This window comes from Furipterus horrens, unplaced genomic scaffold (assembly GCF_987537825.1).
Source record: "Furipterus horrens unplaced genomic scaffold, mFurHor1.1.pri manual_scaffold_11, whole genome shotgun sequence".
Lineage (NCBI taxonomy): Eukaryota > Metazoa > Chordata > Mammalia > Chiroptera > Furipteridae > Furipterus > Furipterus horrens.
The window spans coordinates 12,504,201-12,523,840 of NW_028327181.1; the positions used below are offsets into that span (position 1 = coordinate 12,504,201).

Genomic DNA, 19,640 nt, shown 5'->3' on the forward strand with positions numbered 1-19,640 from the left:
ATTGATTTTCCCTCCTGCCCGCACAACCACAGGGGGAGGGAGACAGATAATGTCACAGGGGACGAGCAAGAGCGAAGCGGTCACAGCCGGTGGCTGATGGATTCTGCCTGGCTGGCTGGCGGGAGGCGCTGGTCCTTCGCAGGCGGCCTCGGCTGCCTGTTAGAGCCCCTGTGTGCCTGTCGGGTCGGCGTGTCCCCTTCCTCGGGCCCGTGTCCTCACTGCCAGGTCTGCCCTCTGCATGCTCAGCACGGCCTAGCTGGTCAGGATGCCTGTGGTAAAACTTTTAAATGTCTGCCTCCCAGACCCGGTTCATTTCTTCATTTTTTTCTGCCCTAAGTTGCTTCTGTCTTTCTCACACCATATAAGAAATATTATATGCATCCCCAGATGCATACGTATATACAGTATTTACGCTTTTGAATTCATGCAATGCAACACAGACATATATATACACATGCATGCATAATGCTTACATGTGTATGCTATTTATCGAGTACCTACGATGTGCTGGGCACTGGGGTGTTACACATACTAACTGATGTCATTCTCACAAAGTACAGTAGCTGATGTATAGAAAATGCTCGTTAAACGTTACGTGTCCTACATCCTGGTGGGCACAGCTCAGACCCTGGAGGGAGCTGGCCCAGGCTTGGCTGGGGCTGACCCCAGCAAGTCCCCAGACGTGCCTCCTGTTTTTCTCTCCTGTAGTAGCTCAGGTCTCCGCCGTGGAGGGTTTGATGACTGGATGAGATAATAACACTCAGAAGAGTGCCCGGCTGTGGGAGAGCACTCAATGCACGTTAGCCTCTTTTACTATAATCACCATCAGATTTAATCCTTAGAGCGACCCTGTGATAATAGATGTTATTCTCATCTGAAAAGTGAAGAAATTGAATCTCAACAAGATAGGGTCATTTGTCTCCAGTCAGAAAGCTAATAAGGGAAGAAATGGGATGTAAACCCTGTTAAGTCTGACCCAAAAGGGCAGGCTTGTAACCTCTTAGTCCCCCCACCCCCCTCACCCATCTTTGTTCAGTCAGCATCCTTCACACTTGACTGGAGACTCTCCTCTTCCTCCAGGAAGACTTCTTGGGTTTGCTACCAGCAGGCTCTGTCACTTTTCCTCACGGTTTATGCTTTGGCTTCCTGTGAAGTGAAGTCTCAAATGTGGAGTGAGATTTCATCAGACCTTCTCCCACCAGGCCACCTGAAGCTTTTTTGTTTCTATTTGAGACCACTGAGGCTCTACTGTGCCCCTTGCATCAGGACAAAGTCTGAACCTTAAGGTCTGGCATTAGAGTTCAAGTTTCTTTGGAACCCAATCCCTGCTCATCTGTGACCCATTATCATCTATTCTCCTCTGGATTAACTATCATCATTGTCTGAGTTTGAATCCCAGCTGGGAGGGTGGCCTTCTGTGTGACTTTGGGCTAGGTGACTTGAACTCTCTGAGCCTCGATTTCCGCCTCTGTGAAACGGATAGAATAACGCAGGCCCCAAGGTGTCTGTAACACCAGGGAGTTGTGATCCTAGTGTCTGGCACACATTAGGTGCTCAGTAAATGCTGGTTGTGGCTATGACTGTCGGACAAACCTCAGATTTCTCCGTTTCATCTCCCTCTGCCTAGGCGTCCCTTGCATACCTCGTCCTCTGACAAACTCATGGCTCCTTCACAGGCCAGCCCTAATGTCACCTGCCCGGGAGCTCTCCAGATGCCTCTTCCCAGTTCTCACACAGAGGGGTGCAGCTGGGTTCATTCTACATGTTAGGTTTAAGGGGACCCTTAGATACTATTCAATACAGCGTTTCTACATGCTGTCTGTATGGGTGATAACAAGTATAGGACCAGAACATTCTTCCTCATCGTCCAGCAGGTTTGGGAAAAACTCTGGGTTCAGCAAAGCTTATTGGGCATCTTCCCTGTAGAGGTTCTCAGAGCCTTAGTCATAGATGCTGGCCTCCCAAGAGGTGGATAAGAGTGCAGCTTTTTTAAACTTGCCGTGGGGTGTGTTATCGGTTTTGTATTCTGCAGAGACCTTCGGGGAGTGCAGGTTGAACTCAGTCTCTGAAGTTAGCAAGTGGGGAAACTGAGGCCCCAAGAAATGAGTCCAGGTAGCAAGTTAGTAGCCAGGCTGGGAACAGGGCCCTGGGCTGGTCTTCTCACCTGGATTCCTGTTCTCCTCCTGCCTGCTGCCACCCCCAGGCTACGCGGACCACATGGGGCTCACGCAGTTCCGCCGGCGGTTCCAGGTGCTGGACCCCCTGCTCGCGAAGAAGTTCACTTCGGCCGCTGAGGGGATAGATGAGAGGAAGGTACGTGGGGATGCGTGCGGAGTGGCTGCAGGCCTTGTAAGCTTCTGTTCTGCAGGGGAGGAGAGGGGCCATCTCGACCATCTGGGATCTGAGATCTGGGCTTTGGTGACAAAGATGAGGGTGCTGTGAGGTGTGGCCCAGATCCCTGCACTAGACAGTGCCCCCTGCCATGTCACTTGGGACACTACCCATCCCAGAATGGCCCTTCTGAAACCCCGCATGAGGAAGTACAGGGCAAGAATCAGAGCAACAAGAAGAACAGGCCCCAGTGAGAAGGGCCCCTGGCAAGATGAAAAGCCATCATTTCCAGAGGGGGTTCCACTCAGCACTGGTGCCCTGGAGTAGTCTATGGAAAGGGGCCTTTACTGTCAAACATTTCACGCTAGACTACCCATTATATACCATTACTGTGAAACCCCACCCCACCCCACCCCACCCCCACCCCAGGGCCTTTGCACTAGCTGATTCCTCTGCCTGGAACGCTCTTTCCCCAGTCTTTGCATGGCCAGTGTCTACTTGCTATTCTGACCCTGGAAAGATGTTACTCTCTGTCACTCCTTTGATTTAATGTTTGGGTAGCGCTTACCCTTATGTGAAATGGGTCGATTCCCCTCTGTGTTTTCTAGCTCATAGCAACTGTTCATTCCTCTGTGGAGTGAGTGAATGACTGCACAGACCTCATCTTGTATTTCTGCCCCTGTTCCTCCTTTCTCTAACTCCACTGTAAACGCCTGGGTCTGGAACCTTGTCTTTACCCCGAGTGCCAGACTCGCAGTAACATTCCCACTGAGAATGGCCACCAGTAGATTGGTGATCTCGGAGCTCTTTAGAATTTGCAAAATCCTCTCACATCCTCTCAGCAGCCCTGCAAAACAAGAGCTATGACGGCCCTTTCACAGACGAGAAACAGAGTCTCATGGAGATGAACTGGCTGCCCTGATGCCACACAGTCAGGCATTTGTGGAATGTGTCCTTAAACCCAAGTTTCTTGGTTCCAGGGAGGGGTGATGAGAGAGCATGGGCTCCAGAGTCATACAGACCTGACATGGACTCTGTCATGGGGCCCAGCTGGGGCTGCCTCAGTTTCCTCGTCTATAAAGTGGGAACAATAACAGTGTGTCCCTCAGTGGGGTGTTTTGAGAATTATGTATCATAGCATGGTTGATGGGCTTGACAGGAGCCCGGTGCAAAATAAGGGCTTGGTTCCTATGAACTCCTACTATCAGCATCATTGTCATCTTTCAAGGCCAGAGAGAGAGAGCTGCCAAGCCACACAGTCTGTGCTTTTACAGCCCTATTGAAACCTCACCTCTAGGTGCGCACGCCCCGTGTGCTTGAGATCATCTGCCCCAGAATCCTCAGTCAGTGGGTCACAAGGCTGGAAGGATAAACAGAGTCACAATCACTAGGCCCTTTCTTGACTCTTCTCAGCGGTAGGAGCCAGGGCACAGGCCACCTCCTAGAGACAAGGCAGCACCTTCCATGTGGCCTTCCTAATTCACCTTGGGGAGGGACATCGGATCCAGCTGGTGTGGTTCATGGCTACCCTCTCTCTGGGCAACAGCCCATTTTGGAAGCCGTAAAACTCTGCCTGGCTTGGCACTACTAAGCCCTGTGTGTCTGTCTTTATTTGGGATTCCTTAACCTTGGTCCACTGCCCAACTTGATCTGTTCCGATCATCTGGGGTGGAGCCATTGAAAGGGGCTTGGGCTCCTCTGCAGTTGAAAACAGCACCAAAGTGGGGTGCGGGGCGTGTCTGTGGTGACAGTGGGTGTAGCAGATGGAAGTGCTTCTATTCTGAACGACTCAGCAGTTCCCTGGTGTAGCTGGACCAAAACCACCCCCGTGCCCATGCTGGAGGCCTCGGAAAACGGAAAATTACAAGTGCAATGGACTTGCTGGGAAGTTTTCGCTGCTTCTTATTCTTTTTTCATTTGCTCACAAATTTCATTTGCTGCAGCGTAGAATTCTGGTAGCAGCAAAAGGAAATAGCATCCTGCCTCTTATGAAAAAGCTGATAAATATTCATTTTCCAGGCAACGTGATAGGCCATGAATTATACATGAACATGTGCTCGGGTGGGCAAACTGTCAGCCTGTGTGTGGAAAGCAGTTAAGACCTCAGGGTTTAAGAAGACTAGTTTGACAGCTGGAAAAGGTCAGATATGGTCATTAGACACTAGACGGCCGCAGAGGAGATTCATCATCAGGTTAGAAAATGGGCCTCGGTGAGGTCCCTGGTGTGCCTAACATGTGGCGCCTAAACATTGTTTTTTTGTGCCAAGACTATTTCTCAGTCATGTGCTGTCGTTTGGTGGGTACCCACTATCTATTCTGTGTTCCTGAAACAAAAAAGCATATGTCTTTATCCCATGTGCACAAACTATCGTCGCCACATATCAGGCACAATAGGTAGAGGCCACAGGTCCTTGACCTGAAACAGTCCTCTAAAGATAAAGCCTTCCCACTGCTGGAATGACCCCCGTTTTAGAACCGACAGCACCAAGGCCATCGCCACCCAGACAGGCAGTGGCTTTCAGCTCTCAATTCCGCACACAGGCCTTTCCCTTTCATTGTGGGAGAGCTCACCGTCTTCAGCGTCTTCCAGCTTATAGATCAGTGGCTTTAAGAACATTCATATTGCTGCCCTTGCCCTGGCATGGCCTAGACAACCTGATCTTTACTGTTTGAACTGGCTTATACAAGATTATGAAGGAATTCGAGTCCACGCTGCCCATTTCATGGTTCTGTCTAGGGAGCAGTGTCCTCACGCTGGCCTCCAGCTGTTCAGGATACCCCATCTGTCCTAGACACCAAGGCCCGTGCTCAGGTCTGCAAAATGACCTTGTGTTTCCTTCTAGTCACCTTGGGTGCCATTCCTCTTTCCTGGGTTAACCCATCTGGTTAAACTTATACTTTAAACTACACCGAAGCCCACTCACAGCGCCCGGAATGAGGGACTCTCAGGCAGGTCAGCAGAGAAGTTCTTCCAGCTCACCTTGACTCTGACCTGGACGCTGGTCCCCCAGTGTCTCTGCTCCTGAGGCAGAAGTTGCCAAGCCTCTCTCATCAATGTGACGAAACCCTGAGAGTGCCTACAGCGTAGTGTTGATTGATTTTAGCCAACAAAGTCTCTGTCCCCGGGGACTTGATCTGAAGAACACAATTAAGGGATGTTAATCTATCTTCTCAAAGGCAGCCACTCTTATTTCATCTCTTGGACACTCCCAATTTCCTCTGACTTTGTTTTAGAGTCTCTTTCTTCTGGCAAGAGGCCCCTCTGAGCCCATGGTTGGGAGGGGGAGCTGTTGGCACTCAGGGTGCTGAGTGACTATTCAGGTGCTCCTATAGCCTGTCGAAGCCCTGTGGAATTTATTTATTCATCAGTGGTTTCCTGCTCACCTTGTTGTCTGCCCTCCATTTCAAGGCTACTGTTTTAATAATTTTGTGTGTTTTCCATTCAGCTTCAACCAGCCAATTATATGTGTGTATGTATGTATGTGTGTTTATTTCTTCATGTAGTTTGTTCAAATCCTCGTTTCTGACGTCTCTCTTTTCCATTCATTCGTGCCCACAGGTAACATTTAATTGGGCATAACAAAGCACCTGGCACACAGTAGGTGCCTAACAGATGGCAGCTGTTGGGCTATGGTGGCCACTGGGCCATGGCATTTCGGGGACAAGGTGCTATTCTGACAGCAGCCAAATAATTCACTGGGTGGACATCCAGTTCTGCAAACACAAGTCTCCGTTTCACACCATTCACTGGGGAGTGAGCTGGGGAAGCATTTCCCAGCCGTGACTCTATTATTTCTGCGGTCTCTCCACCTGTCCAGCATGTTCAGCTTCATGTGCGGTGTCAGCCCGCATGCTTTTTGGGTGCATCTGTGTCAGGCACTGGAGAGAAAGCTCTTTGCAAAATTCTCAGACACAGAGGGGCTCTGTGCGTGGAGGCGTAAGGTGGGTTTCTCCCAGGTACATTCAGGCACTCATTGTTGAACCTAGAATGGTGAGGTCAAGGCTGGGTCGTCTCTCCACAGTGTCAAAGAGGGGCTTATAACCTCAGGACCTCCACTAGTTACTAGCAGTTATTGAAACTTAACCTGCTCCAGGCATGATAGCAAGCACTCTCTGTGTGTGCTATAATAGCTGCTTGGAAGTCTTTGTCAAGTTCAACATCTAAGCCCACAGAGGATTTCTCTTTTGTTGTTGCTGTTTCCTTGAGTATAGGTGTTTTTGTTTTTGTGGTTGTTTTTTGTTTTTTGTTTTTGCATGACTTGTAAATCTTTTTCTTTAAAACTGGACATTTTAGATAACATGGGATAACATCTCTAGATTCTGTTTTTCCCTCAGCTGTTTAGTAACTAACTTATCTGGACTAGATTTATGGACTCTGCCTCCCCCATGGTATGAGACCGCTGATAGCTCTGCTCAGTTTTTAACGCTCATTTTTATTATAAATCGTGGGTTCTCAGGGGTTGCCCTGTGTCTGCATAGCTTAGTGGTCAGTAGAGATTGTGATCAAAGACCTCGAATCTGTGAAGCATTCACCTAGCTCTTGTGGAGCTGTGAGTGTGTTGGAAAATGTATTCTACACTCAGGCATTTACAACTGTGTCTTGGCTTTCACTTTTTGTGGCTCTTGGCTTTATGTTTAAATGGGGGTTTGGAGATAGCTAGGGCCAGCCCTCTTTCTTCTGTGCACACATGTGGCCTTGACTGTGTGTGTTGCCTTCCAAGTGCCAGGAACATGTGGGAGCTTATCAAGGTGCACTCTGGTCGTTCCATTCCCATATCTCCTTGTTAAATTTCGGCCGGCCGGTGTTCACTGCTTACGCGCTTGGGATAACAGCCCCAGGCTAACTGTGCCATTGGCCTTCTTCATTTGTTTGCTGCCAAGGTCACTGGTGCTCCTGACAGTGATCCTGGGTGTGGGGTTGTCCCTCTGCTTTACTCCATATAACTATCCCCTCTGCCAACAAAGCCACTGGGTTCCACGGCTTGTCTCACCCTGGCAGGGTGACTGCAGTGACGGAGCTTGGTGGAGGATTGAAGGGCCCCAGTCAAGGTTGTCACAAACCCCCACTGTTCTTCCCTGACATTCAGTAGGTTTTTCTTGAATGACTGCTTCTCAGCTTGTTGTGTCCCCTGGCTCAATTTCCAGAGCATTGAAACTTGTTGTGTTTTGAAAATAGTATCCATTTTTATCACTGTTTTCTGGGGGAGAAGATTTGTTGAGCTCCCTTCTCCATCATTCTGGAGGTCCTACATGCTACTTCTGTGACCTCATGAAGTCCCCACTGCACCCTTGTTGGGTGGGCATGATTGCCCCATGTTCTTGAATGTAAGGGTCAGAGAGGAGGGGTGGCTTGCTCAGGGTCATGCAGCCTAGTGAGCCTTGGGACTGGACTGGATCCCACTGTCAGAGAGCAGAGAAAAAGCCCAAGAATCTGATTCCCTGAGGTTGGGTCTTCCTCCATCACGTCTTAGCATATGACCTTTGATATGTCATTTTATTGCTCCTGATCGCACCCCCTTTCTCTGTAAAATGGGCATAAAATAGCACCTGTTGCTGAGGTTTGAAAATAAGATGAGTTATGTGTAAGGCACTTAAAACAGTGGCCAGACTCAAAAACACAGGAGAAATTGTTGCCGACATTTTCCTTGGCATTCCATGTCGAGGGGAATCCGCTTCAGTTGCCTGGACGCTTCAGGCGGCAGATCGGGCCCCACTGAAATGTGGCACAAGGAAAAACTTCTCCCAGGAGACCTGCATTATTGCCCTGAATTCCATCAATGTGCAACCAAGTGAAATCACTGCTATTTCATCCAACAAGTGGCAACCTCTAAGAGTGATATTAATGATGATTCTAATAATAGTAATTAAGTACAAAGTCACTTACAAAGTCATTTTCTCAGGCTCGCAATTATTCATCCCAACTCTGGTGCAGTCCAGGCAGGGCATGTCATTGTCACTTTGTAGGTGACGGAAATGAGGGTCAGAGGACAGTTCAGTACGTGTAGCCCCTCACGTATGCACTCCACCATTTGGGCTGGGAACTTTCGTCTGTGTAAGACGAGGTCAACAGGACAGAATGTCCTTGTTAGACCTAACATTCCTGGCTACACAGATGCCTCAAGGGCCCTATGAAGGCAAGGGGATGGAGAAGGATCCCGGGGGGTGGGGCTTTGGTAGTATTTGGGGTGAGCCTCCGTACTCTGCCAGGCTTTGGCCGTGACGGAGCTGGTGGGACTGGCTCATGATATCTATTAGTGCTTCCTGTGCACCTGGGACCGTGGCAAGTCCTGCGCAGGCACAACCACAGAATCTTCTGAAAGAGCGCTATTATTTCTCCCCCTCCCCCTGCTGCCCCATTTTTCTGCAGAGGAGCCTACATCTTAAGAGTAAGATGCTCATCCAAGGTCACTAGTTCATGAAGGCTAAAACCAGGATCTTAGCACAGGTGCCTCTCACTTGGATTTTTATTCCATCCCCCTGCCCACCCCCCCCAACATCTACTCTGAGTATTGACTCTAAGGTAGACTTAGAAAATTTTCATTGGGTTAGGATTCATTTCTTTTTCTTTAAAAAAAATTTTTTTTTTTTAAGATTTTACTTATTTATTTTTAGAGAGAGGGGAAGGAAGGGAGAAAGAGAGGGAGAGAAATAGAGATTGGTTGCCTCTCGTGGGCCCATGACTGGAGACCTGGCCTGCAACCCAGGCAAGTGCCCTACCTGGGAATCGAACTGGCGACCCTTTGGTTCACAGGCTGATGCTCAATCCACTGAGCCACATCAGCTAGGGCCACTTACTTTCATCCATTTTATTTTCAGCCCATTTTTATTTTGTATTCCCCTTGTGTAGAGAGAAACGGTGTTGTGTTTTGGAGAAACTGGTTTTATGCATTCTGCTGCCTATCGCTCCCTTGGAACGTTTTTTTTGGCTAAAATGTAGTCGTGGCACGGGTCCACCTTTCTCCCCGCTCACCTTGAACCCCCTCAGATCCCTCTCGTTTGGGTGTTTGTTCATTCAGTCAGCCCCCTTACTGAGCATCTGCCGTGTGCATAGAACAGCACCAGGTGCTGTGGAGGAAAGAAGAGATGTATTAAACGCGGGCTCTCCCTCTGCAATCTAGGCCGTGCACAGAAGGTTAATGGCTGCGCTATTAATTTAGCAAGTGTGTTTGGGAGGGAGACAGTTTCTGGTGAGTACAGTGAAAGAAGGACAGAGTGTTGGGGTGGCTGTCACAGGGGAACTTTAGTGACACAGTGAGTGAATTTCCTAGTGGCTTAGAGACCTCTGGAGCCATTCCGGTCATGTGAAGCAGTCAAGACATAGATGCTACAATGTGACCAGACAGACTTCAATTCAAATCTGGCTTTGCTCATGTGTCACCTTGTAATGTTGGAGAAATGTCTTTATTTAGTGTCTTTTGCGTGTGTGTGGTAAAATATGCATGACATGAAATTTACCGTGTTAACCATTTTTAGGTGTGCAGTTCAGAGGTGTTAAGTACAGTCACACCGATGTCCAACCACCACCATTATCAGTCTCCAGAATTCTTTTGTCTTGCAAAAACCAAAACTCTGTACACGTTAAGCACTAACTCCCCAGCCTCCTTCCCTCCAGCCCCTGGCAACCACCGTTCCACTTTCTGTCTCTGTGAATTTGACTGTTCTGGAGACTTCATATAAGTGGAAGCATGCAGCATCTGTCCTTTTGTGACTAGTGCATTTCCCTTAACGTCCTGTCCTCAGGGTTCATTGGTATTGTAGCAGGTGTCTGAATTTCCTTCCCCTTTAAAGCTGCTTAGTGTCCATTGTATGTAAATTAGCCATTTTGTTTATCCATCCATCTGCCAGTGGACACTGGGTTTGCTTCTACCTTTGGGGTACAAATATCTACCCAGGTCCCTCTTCCACTTCTTTTGGGTCTATATCCAGAGGTGGAATTCCTGCTTCATATGGTTATTGCATGTTGATTGTTTTCAGGAACCAGCATACTGTCTTCCATAGCAGACACCTCCATCATTTTGTTTCGTATTTTGGTTTTCTCGTCTATAAAAAAATGGGCATGGTAACGTGATGAGCCCCCCAGGGTTGCTTTGAGGATGAAGCAAGATGGTGTCTGTGAAGGTCCCAGGAGAGTGGGTGCACACAGTAGGTGCTCAGTTCATGCTCATCACCGGTGTGAGGCGGGGCTCTCTCTGTTAGCCAGAACTCACAGACATGGGGGGATGTCCTCTCTCTCCCACTTTGGGAGTCTCCTGCCTTCTATCTGTCTGCTCCTCTAACCTTTCTCTTCTCCCTAGGCCGTGGAGGAGCTCCTGCAGGTGCTGGATCTGGAGAAGAAGGCCGTGGCTGTGGGGCACAGCCAGGTGAGTAGCGCTCATTTCTTATGCCATTCTGCCCATGACGTCAGGGAGCCAGGTGAGACCCAGTGCACGTCCTGCCTCCGAGTCCGCTCCGTCTGTGTGTCTGCTCTCCAACAAGCTGAAAGCTGGCCTAGTAATTTCCTGCCTGCCTATCATGTAAGGCCATGAAGATAATGTTATATTGTGGGAGGAAACAACGTGGAGAAACACCATTTATTAGTGACTACACTCCCGGAGGTGACCTTAGTGGTCTGGAGGAGTTCACATGCTGGACCTCCGTATGTCTCTGGAGCCCCAGAAAGAGCTGCCAGAAACCTGAGAAGAAACACTCATTGTTGCTCAGAGCCTTGTAACTTGTACTTTGCAACCCACTGTGACACAGCTCCAGTCCTCGCTGATGAACAGCGATAAGTGAGAAGAAAGGGCTTGAGAAGAAGGCATGCGTTTATTAGAATTGAGAGAAAGAGCTTCTTCCAAACTGGTATTGAGTCCTAAGCGCTTCCAAAAACATTTAAACATTTGGAGAATTTCCCAGTGCCCTACCTAATATGCTCATGTTTAGTTTTCAGGAGGAAAAATGAAGTATGTAGGGCTTGCCAAACTATTTGACTGTGGGACCCTCACCCTTTTGTTTTTTGTGGAAGACCCGTTACTATATCCCAGAAGTAGTGTTCCGTGGGTTATACTTTGGGAAGTGGGATACAGAGATTGTCAGTAGTTATCTGCTAATTTATGAATATCGACTAATAAACCTTTGTTGATCACCATCCACCTCCACGTGCTATTCAAGGTGCTGAGGAAGGGCCCTGGGCTCCAGAGGCCCACCCAGGTGGCATTGTTGGCCATTAGTGCTTCCTGCAGCCCTAAGTAGCCTGACCCATCACACCTCCATCCTTGGAGAGCTCACAGTTATTTATACTGGTTCCTGCCTCACACACACCCTCACCTCTCCCTGCAGACCTCCTGGTCCTCCAAAAGGGTGTGGTTGAAGCCATTATTAGCCCACTGTGGCCTCATTCAGATTTATCTTATGCTGGGAGTGGGCAGCAATTTTCTAGGCATTTCCAACTGAGGGGATAAAACTGCCAGTTACCGGGCTCCCACCAGGAGCCAGGTAAAGTGCTAGGCAATGTCACGTATTCTTTTTGTTTTCCTTCATGATTTCCTGGGAGATAATTGGTATATCCCTTCTTCACAGATGAGAAGGCCGTACCTCTGGGAAGTCGGCCCCTTTTCAAGGTCCTATAGGTTATTAGGTGTATAGGTGCAGTTTCCATGAAAACCTGGACGGGTCCAAATCCAGGGTCTCTGCAATGTGCTGTGGATCTATTATTTATTAATGTAAATAGATAACACAGTCTTTGCATACAGACTGTATGGTTGGAGTCAGAAGAATTAGTCCTCAGCTCTAAGAACTTCATCCATCTAGACCAGCAGCGCTCGAAGTGGTCCCTGGGCCAGGAGCATCTGTATCACCTGGAGGTGTAAACTATTAGGTGCCACCCCAGCTCTGGTGACTCTGAAACTCTGGGTGTGGGACCCAGCCGTGTGGATTGTAACAAGCCCTCTGGGGGATTCCAGTGTACTCTCAAGTTTGAGTATCACTGATCTAGATAATTACTCAGTTATTTCATAAATGCCATAATATGTCTCTATGAGCCCAGCAGCTCTTCCAAGCAAGGAAGAAAGTGGAGGTCACTGTGCACAGCTTCACAGTGGTGAGGGCAAGGGGGTCTATAAGCCAAACACCCCAGTAATAATACATTGTCGCTATTGAGTAATAGTTGGTATTCACTCAGAAATGGTCAAGAGCAAAGCAAGGTCAGTGCATCCTTCGGAAGCCAGGCTAGGCAAGAGACTGAGATCTTTGAGGGCAAATGCAACTCACATTTATTCCAGGATTTGGCACTTAAAAGGTCGGAAGGCTATGAAGTGGAGGTAACAGCATGAGTGTGTCCACACTCAAGCCCCATCACTTCCTCATTTTGTGAGCCTTGAGTGATTTCGCCTCTCTGAGCCTCAGTTCCTGAATCTGTAAAATGGAGCTATTGCTGTGGGAACCAGTAAATGGCCAGTTAACAGGGGCCGGCCGTCATTCCTTGTTGAATGCATTTGCCAGTGGGGCAAGATCCTTCTAAAATTGGACAACATTTTGATATTGAAAGGGTTAAAGTTCCTTAGAAAATGAACTGAGATGAGAAGGACTAATTCCTCAGCAGTACCAGACAAGCAAGCTAGTACCCTATGAGTTTGTTTAACCTTGGCCTTCAGCATTTTCGGAGGAGAAACGGCTTGCCGAGCAATGACGCCCGTAGATTCCTTAAGGATGAGGACGTTAACACTCTGCTCGGGTCCGATAAGCAGCCGGACCTATGAAAAGCGAATAATTTAGATTTTCCTCTGTGATCTTCCTTCCCCGGTGCCTTATCGAGGCCTGTGCTGAGGGCGATGACGTTTATGAAAAAGCTGGGGTTCCACATGCAGTGGCCTTCCAGTCGGCAATCTGCCCTTAAAAGGAAGAAACGAATCAAAATAAGATTCTGCCGAGACGATGACTTATTTCTGTTCCCCGTATGGTTCTTTCCAATTATCTTTTTTAATGAAAGCTTCATACTTAATCAATAGTGGTTTTGGCAGAACCCGCCACCTTTTGTAATATATGAACTAGTGCCGTCATCATTTTGATCATTGATTTTTTTTTTATAGCAGCTTTTAGAACTCACTAGCTTGTGAAATTAATACAGTCATTATTGCGGCAATCTGATAGGTAATGAGTCGATCGTGTCTTTATTTCAATGAGGCTAATTGTCTTGGCGTCCCTGGCTGATACAAAGTGTTCTGGAAAGCGGCAGAGGGTTACAGACCGGAGTTAGCACTGATGGAGTGTGCTAATTTCTATTCTCCCATCGAGAAGGGGTCTTCTGGGAGATGGACGGAGTGGTCACCATTGCAGAAAATGCATTTAGGGGAATGGAGACTATATTGAGACCCTTTGTTCCACCTGGAATTACATTGCCAGGCAACCCCAGACTTCGGGGGCGTGTATCATAATGGACGAGGAAATACAGCCTCATGTGGATGTCAAGAAAGTGTGCAGGAGACGAACTCAAGGTTTGGATTCAAGTTGATCATTGGCCATGTGAACTTGAATCAATTACATGATCTTTCTAAGCCAATAGATCCCTCATAGGGTTTTCTTTTCTTTTCTTTTCTTTTTTTTTTTTTTTTGAGTGTTAAAATGGGACATAGGAGAAAGCTTTGAAAAATGTAAATGCCATGCAAATGTTAATTGCATTCAGTGATAATTGAAGTCTTGTCTGGAGTCAGATAGAGGGAAATAAATCCTGGTGTTGGCACTTCCTGTGGAGGATCATGGGGAACTGCCTTTCTTAGCCTCAGTTTCTCCCTTCATAAAATGGGGGGCAGCGGTCATAATAACTGCCATGTAGGACTATGCATGTAAAGTGCTTTATGTGCATATCACATGGTTAATTCCGATCCAGAACACAGTATGGGCTCTATGAGGTCTTAACCATTCACTGACAATGTCACCGGTCACTGGGTGATACCACTGATTGAGATGGGGCTGTCCAGTGCTTCCGCGGACATTGAACGCTTCTGGGGTTCTCAGCCACACCTGGCAAAGAAATGTGCAGGGTTGAAATAAAAATAAGCATAAGGGCATCTGAAATGGGACTCCTCTCCCGTCACGGACTCAGAGGCCATTCGGGCATCTTTCCTTTGTCTCTGGGGGGGTGGGACCAGCTTTAGCTACCCCACCGCCTTGGCTGGAGCAGGCCTGGCCCCAAGCTTCAGGTCCTCCTGGAAAATCCCTCTGTGCTCCCTGTAGTCTATTCGAGAGCAGCCCTACGGGGCGCCGGGGAGGCATTGATCACACTGCTGCGAGGCCTGCATCCATTATTGACGAGCCTGGGAACCCAGCTGTTTTCTGCTAGACACCCGAGCACCACCCATGGGTGGTGCCAGCCTGGCCCCATGCTCTCCTGCCCAAGGAGGGCGGCCCCTACTTCCCTCATGTCCTCTGTCCCTTCTTCTAAGGCAGGTCTGCGCATCTCTAGGGCACCTCTTCTCTCAGATAGCCAGCAGCATTTATTAAAATGCACACCCCCAGGCCCGATGCCAAACCCATCGATTCAACCTTTCCTGGCGTGAGGCCTGGGAATCTGCCTTCACCACAGTCCCCTGGTGATTCTGCTACACAGCCAAGTTTAGGTGGGTCCGTCTGAGCAGTGGGTCTTAAAAGAAACTGTGCTTGAATCCCATGGGGATGGTGCAGAAGTGCTGGTTCTGAGTGAGCAGGTTTGGTGGGTGGGGGGCAAGATTCTGCATTTTTAACAAGACCTTTGGCAGTAACAAGGCCGCTGGTACGTGGACCGCACTCTGAGCATTTAGAGGCTAGAAGAAGGGAAAGAAGAGCCATCAGGAGTCGTGATGCTTTGGTAATTTAGACCCTCAGTCAAGGGCAGCCGCTAACAGATACTCAGATGGATGCAAGAGACTGGGGTTCAAATGGCAACCACCTCCTGCTTCAGACAATCTGGTTCAGCACAGAGCCACCTGCTGTTTTCTCTCCTTCCAGGTTTTCCTTAAGGCAGGCGTGGTCTCCAGGCTCGAGAAGATGCGAGAGAAGCTGGTGTCTCACAGCATCGTTCTATTCCAGGCCGTCTGCAAGGGCTTTCTGTCACGCCAGGAATTCAAGAAGCTGAAGGTATGGAGGCGTGGTGCCCCGTGACCCTGGCAGGGGCGTAGGGCCCTGGACGAGCACCATCCGTGCTGGTCTGGGGGCCGTGGTCCTGCGCTTCTCACGCTCGCTCTCAAGCACGAACGCCTGTGAGATCTTGTTAACGGGTAGATCCTGATCCAGTGGGTCTGGGGTGCACCCAGCGGTCCATGTGTCTCCCACGATGGTGTCAATGCTACCAGTCCAAGAGCACACCCTGAGTGGTGAGACTTTGAGTGACCTTTTGCAAGGTGATATGGTTGTTTCTAGAACGTCGACATCAAATTCCCGACAGTGCCCACCTTGAGCTACATATCCGTGAGGTTGTCCAAGCCTCTGTGGGCCCGCTCATGAATTCACCCTGTCCCGTCTGTCACAGGCCAGCAGATGGGGCACAGGCAGGGCACAGCCACCAAGGCCTTTGGGACCAAGGGGCCAGTGTACCGCCCACAGTCATGAACCACCGTCTTTGGAGATCTCCAGAAACTGAACTTTCTCTCTGCGGTCTGCACAATGCAGAGAAGGCAGCTTGACTCTGGAGACAGACAAGACCAATGTTCGAATCCCACTTTCACTGCTTAGTAGCTGGGTAAAGGTGAAATGAGACTACGTGCAGTTAGTACAGGACGTGGCACATAGTAACTGCTCAATAAACCCTAGTGGCTTTTAATTTAGTATTGTTACTCTCAATTACCTCTGCTAGCATGGAGTCTCATGACGTGTGCCTCCAGCGTATGTGACTTTGCAAATTGAAGTACAGGCATTAGGCGAAAGCAGAAAAAAGCAAGAATTTGATAATTAAAATATTGTGGACCACCCGACGGGCTCACTGCACTCACATGGCTTATGCTTTGGGATGATTTGGAAGAGAGGTTCATGAAGAGCCTGGGCTCTATCTCCAGCGAGGCTGCAGGGGTTCACATCCTGCCTCTGCCCCTGAGAAGCTGTGCGACGCCGGGCACGGGCCTTTACCTCTCAGTGTCTCGGTTTCCCTGTGTGTAAAATGGGGATGATAATAGCACCTACCTTCCTAGGGCTATGGCGAGGACTGAACTAAAGGGTGCAAGGTGCTCAGGGTGGTGCCGTGCCTGTGGGAAGGGCCACACGAGCTGTGCTGCCTTGGCCATCGGGATGGTAGTGAGAGGAGAGGGTTTTCTGGCCTGTTTGTTAGTCAGCACGAGTCCCTCCTGCGGTAAGAATGAATGAGGTCAGTGCTTCTCCCAGGCGCTGTCGGGGCCAGCAGCGTTCCCATACACTGAGGATCTGTTAGCCATGAAAATTCTTGGCCCTGCCCCTGACCTACTGAATCAGACCCTCTGGGGATGGAACCCAGCCGTCTGTGTTTTGACAGACCCTCCAGGATGTTCTGATGTGCACTCAGGTTTGAGAAACATGGAATTCACGCTAAATACACTTAAAAGGATACGTATCCTCTAAATATCAACTAACAACATAATCAGGGCTAGAGTTTCTAGTGGGCAATTCCAGGAATTTTCAAGGATCATTTTCGCTTTGCATGGTGACTTTTGCACCGATAAGATGTGATCCATTGTATACTGTTTTCCACTGCTGATCCTGTTGTAATGATTAGGTCATGCAGGACTGAACGGTGGCCTCATGCCGTGTGCCGAGAGCCTGGCTCTACCCAAGGAAGCTTTTTAATTTTTATGTATCCAATCCCTTCCACCAGGACACACCCCCTTTGCCCCCCAACCCCCCCCCCCCCGCCTCCCTCTGCCTCCCGGTTCCTTCTCCTTCACCAGGTTGGGACAGACCCCAGTCTCCTGGTCTCCTTTCCCCTCAGGTCCGTCGCCTGGCCTCACGGTGCATCCAGAAGAACGTGGCTGTGTTCCTGGCGGTCAAGGACTGGCCATGGTGGCAGCTCCTGGCTTCCCTCCGGCCCCTGCTGAGTGCCACCATCGGGGATGAGCAGTTGCATGCCAAGGAGGTCAGTGCAGGGGCAGACAGGGCGCCTGCTAGCTGCCCCCTCCCCACCCCCCATCCTGGCGCTTGCCTCTGACCTCGTGGTCCATGTCTGAAAATTCTGAAGCTGGGCACGTTCTGCCCAGGAGCCCTGGCTGCTCCTTCCAGGTGTTTCTTTCCTCCTGTCAACACAGACCACCGTCCATCCCAGGCCCAGCCCCTCTCTAGGCTCAGGGGGGTTGGTTAGATGCACCGTTACCCAGGGGTGTGTGGACACTTACCACTTGCCCCAGGGAGCCTTACTGGTGGAGCCTTTGAGTCCTTTAGTCCTTGGCCTTCCTGCCTCTCAGAAAAGACTCGCCTTCCTGTTCCTCCTCTCTGTTCACATCCACCTTTGCTAGGTCACCATTGTGATCAATTTCTGGTTTATTATTCCAGTTCTTTCTTTTGCAAAAGGTAGCAAACACATACACACAGCTCCTTTGTTTCTTACAGAAAAAGTAGAACACTATGTAGACTCTCCTTCCATTTGAGATTTTCACTGACAAATAATTTTCAAGAATCACGCCAAGTCTATTTTGTTTTTAATAGAGCATCCTCACTCTCCTCACGGCCTCACAGATGCCTCTGTGCGTTTGTTCCGCGTTTCATTTTCTCCACGTGGTGTGGGTGTGTGGAAGTTGCTCCTGACGGTGGCATAGTTAGCACGGTGCTGAGCCACCAGCAGGAAAGTGACATCCGGGGAGCAGAAGAGCTGATCAGGCATGCCCAGTGTCAGGTTAAGCCATGGGCCCATTCCAAGGCTTTGCATCCAGCCGCTGGACGGGGTTGGGGTGGAGCAGCCTTGCATGAGCAGAGACGTTGGTATTAGGAAGTGGTGAGAGAGAGACAGGGAGGATGGGAGAGAAGAGAGAGAGAAGAAAGGAATAAAAGAAGGAAGGAAGAGAAAGAAAGAGAGGAAAGAGGAAGAAAGGAAGAAGAGCCCTGTAGGAAGGGAGCCTGGGGCAGCCTGCAGGCAGGCAGGCAGGCAGGCAGGCAGGCAGGCAGGCAGGCTGGCTGCCTCTGAGTTCCATCGCAGCCGCCCCTGAGCCTCTGGCCCACGGTGGCTTCTGTTGTTCTGCTTGTTTTTGTAGGAGGAGCTTACAAGGCTGAGACAGAAGCTAGAAAAATCGGAGAAGTCTCGGAATGAACTCCGGCAGAACACGGACCTGCTAGAGAGCAAGGTACCCCACCGGCCTGCATGGGTTCCTGAGCGGGGTGAGGCCTGCCGCGGGGGCGGAGGGACGTGCCTGCCTTGCTCACCTGAGTGCACGACAACGTGCAGGCTGCTGTCATTCCCATTTCAGAGGGGAGGAAACTGGGGCCCAGGGACACTAGGAATCTTCCCGGGGCAACACACCCAGCAAGTGTAGGCCTGCAATCCCAACCCGTGCCATCTGGCTCCGAAGGGAAGAGTTTCTTAAGTCACAAAAGTGCAAATCACAGGGACACAATGATACATTCAACTCTTTTAAAGATGTCCGCTTCAGTTTATCAAAGTATAAAACGGTGACACATTACATACATGGAGATGAACTCTGTAACACGTATAACTGGCAAAGTGTATCCAGAATAAGTAAAGAACATCCTCATAGCATTGGTGAAGGGCAGCTCACTCCAACAGGAAAAGATGGGCAAAAAAAAAAGGCATCTGCCTGAGGCAGTGCCCAAGAGTTTGAAGAGCTCAAGTGTTCAGGAAATCAATCAGGAATGCAAATTAATGACACCATAGGTACCGTTTCACACCTCAGATAGGCGAAATCTAAAGTCTCGGGCAGTCTAGTGCCGGCAAGGCTGTGCGGCCGCGGGGCCTTATACACGCTGCTGGTGGGCGTGGGCCTTGATATCACCTGAGGCGACTGAGCGCTACAGTTTCTGCCTCCTCCTCCCCCACCCCTCTCCCTCCTTCTTCTTTTTTTTCTCCCTCCTTTTCCTCCTGGGTTCAAACGTTACATTAAGGTTTAACATACAAGTACGTGCCCACATCCTAAGGTTGCATCTCCACGCATTTTTACAAAGTGAACACACCCAGGCACCCAGCACCCAGAGTGAGACGCGGATCACCCCCCCCCCCACCGGTCTCCCCACATCCCTTTCACACCCCATTTCAGCCACTGCTCCCCCAAGAGTAACCGCCATGTGGACTTCTCCCACTAGAGATTAGTTTTCTTCTGTTTTTGAACTTGACCTAAATGCAATCAAATGTGGCCACTCTTTTGTGCCTGGTTTCCTTTATCGGACATTTGTGT

General features: G+C 49.5%; 1 protein-coding gene across 1 annotated transcript in view; it reads left to right on the forward strand.

The window, feature by feature from the left end:
- MYO18B (myosin XVIIIB) overlaps positions 1-19,640 on the forward strand; it is a 219,806-nt gene that overhangs the window by 76,959 nt on the left and 123,207 nt on the right. Inside the window, exons 21-25 of the mRNA XM_090257928.1 lie at positions 2,204-2,313; positions 10,626-10,691; positions 15,289-15,417; positions 17,234-17,377; positions 18,486-18,575. Coding sequence (XP_090114054.1) covers positions 2,204-2,313; positions 10,626-10,691; positions 15,289-15,417; positions 17,234-17,377; positions 18,486-18,575 — 539 coding nt within the window. The remainder of the gene's footprint in view (positions 1-2,203; positions 2,314-10,625; positions 10,692-15,288; positions 15,418-17,233; positions 17,378-18,485; positions 18,576-19,640) is intronic.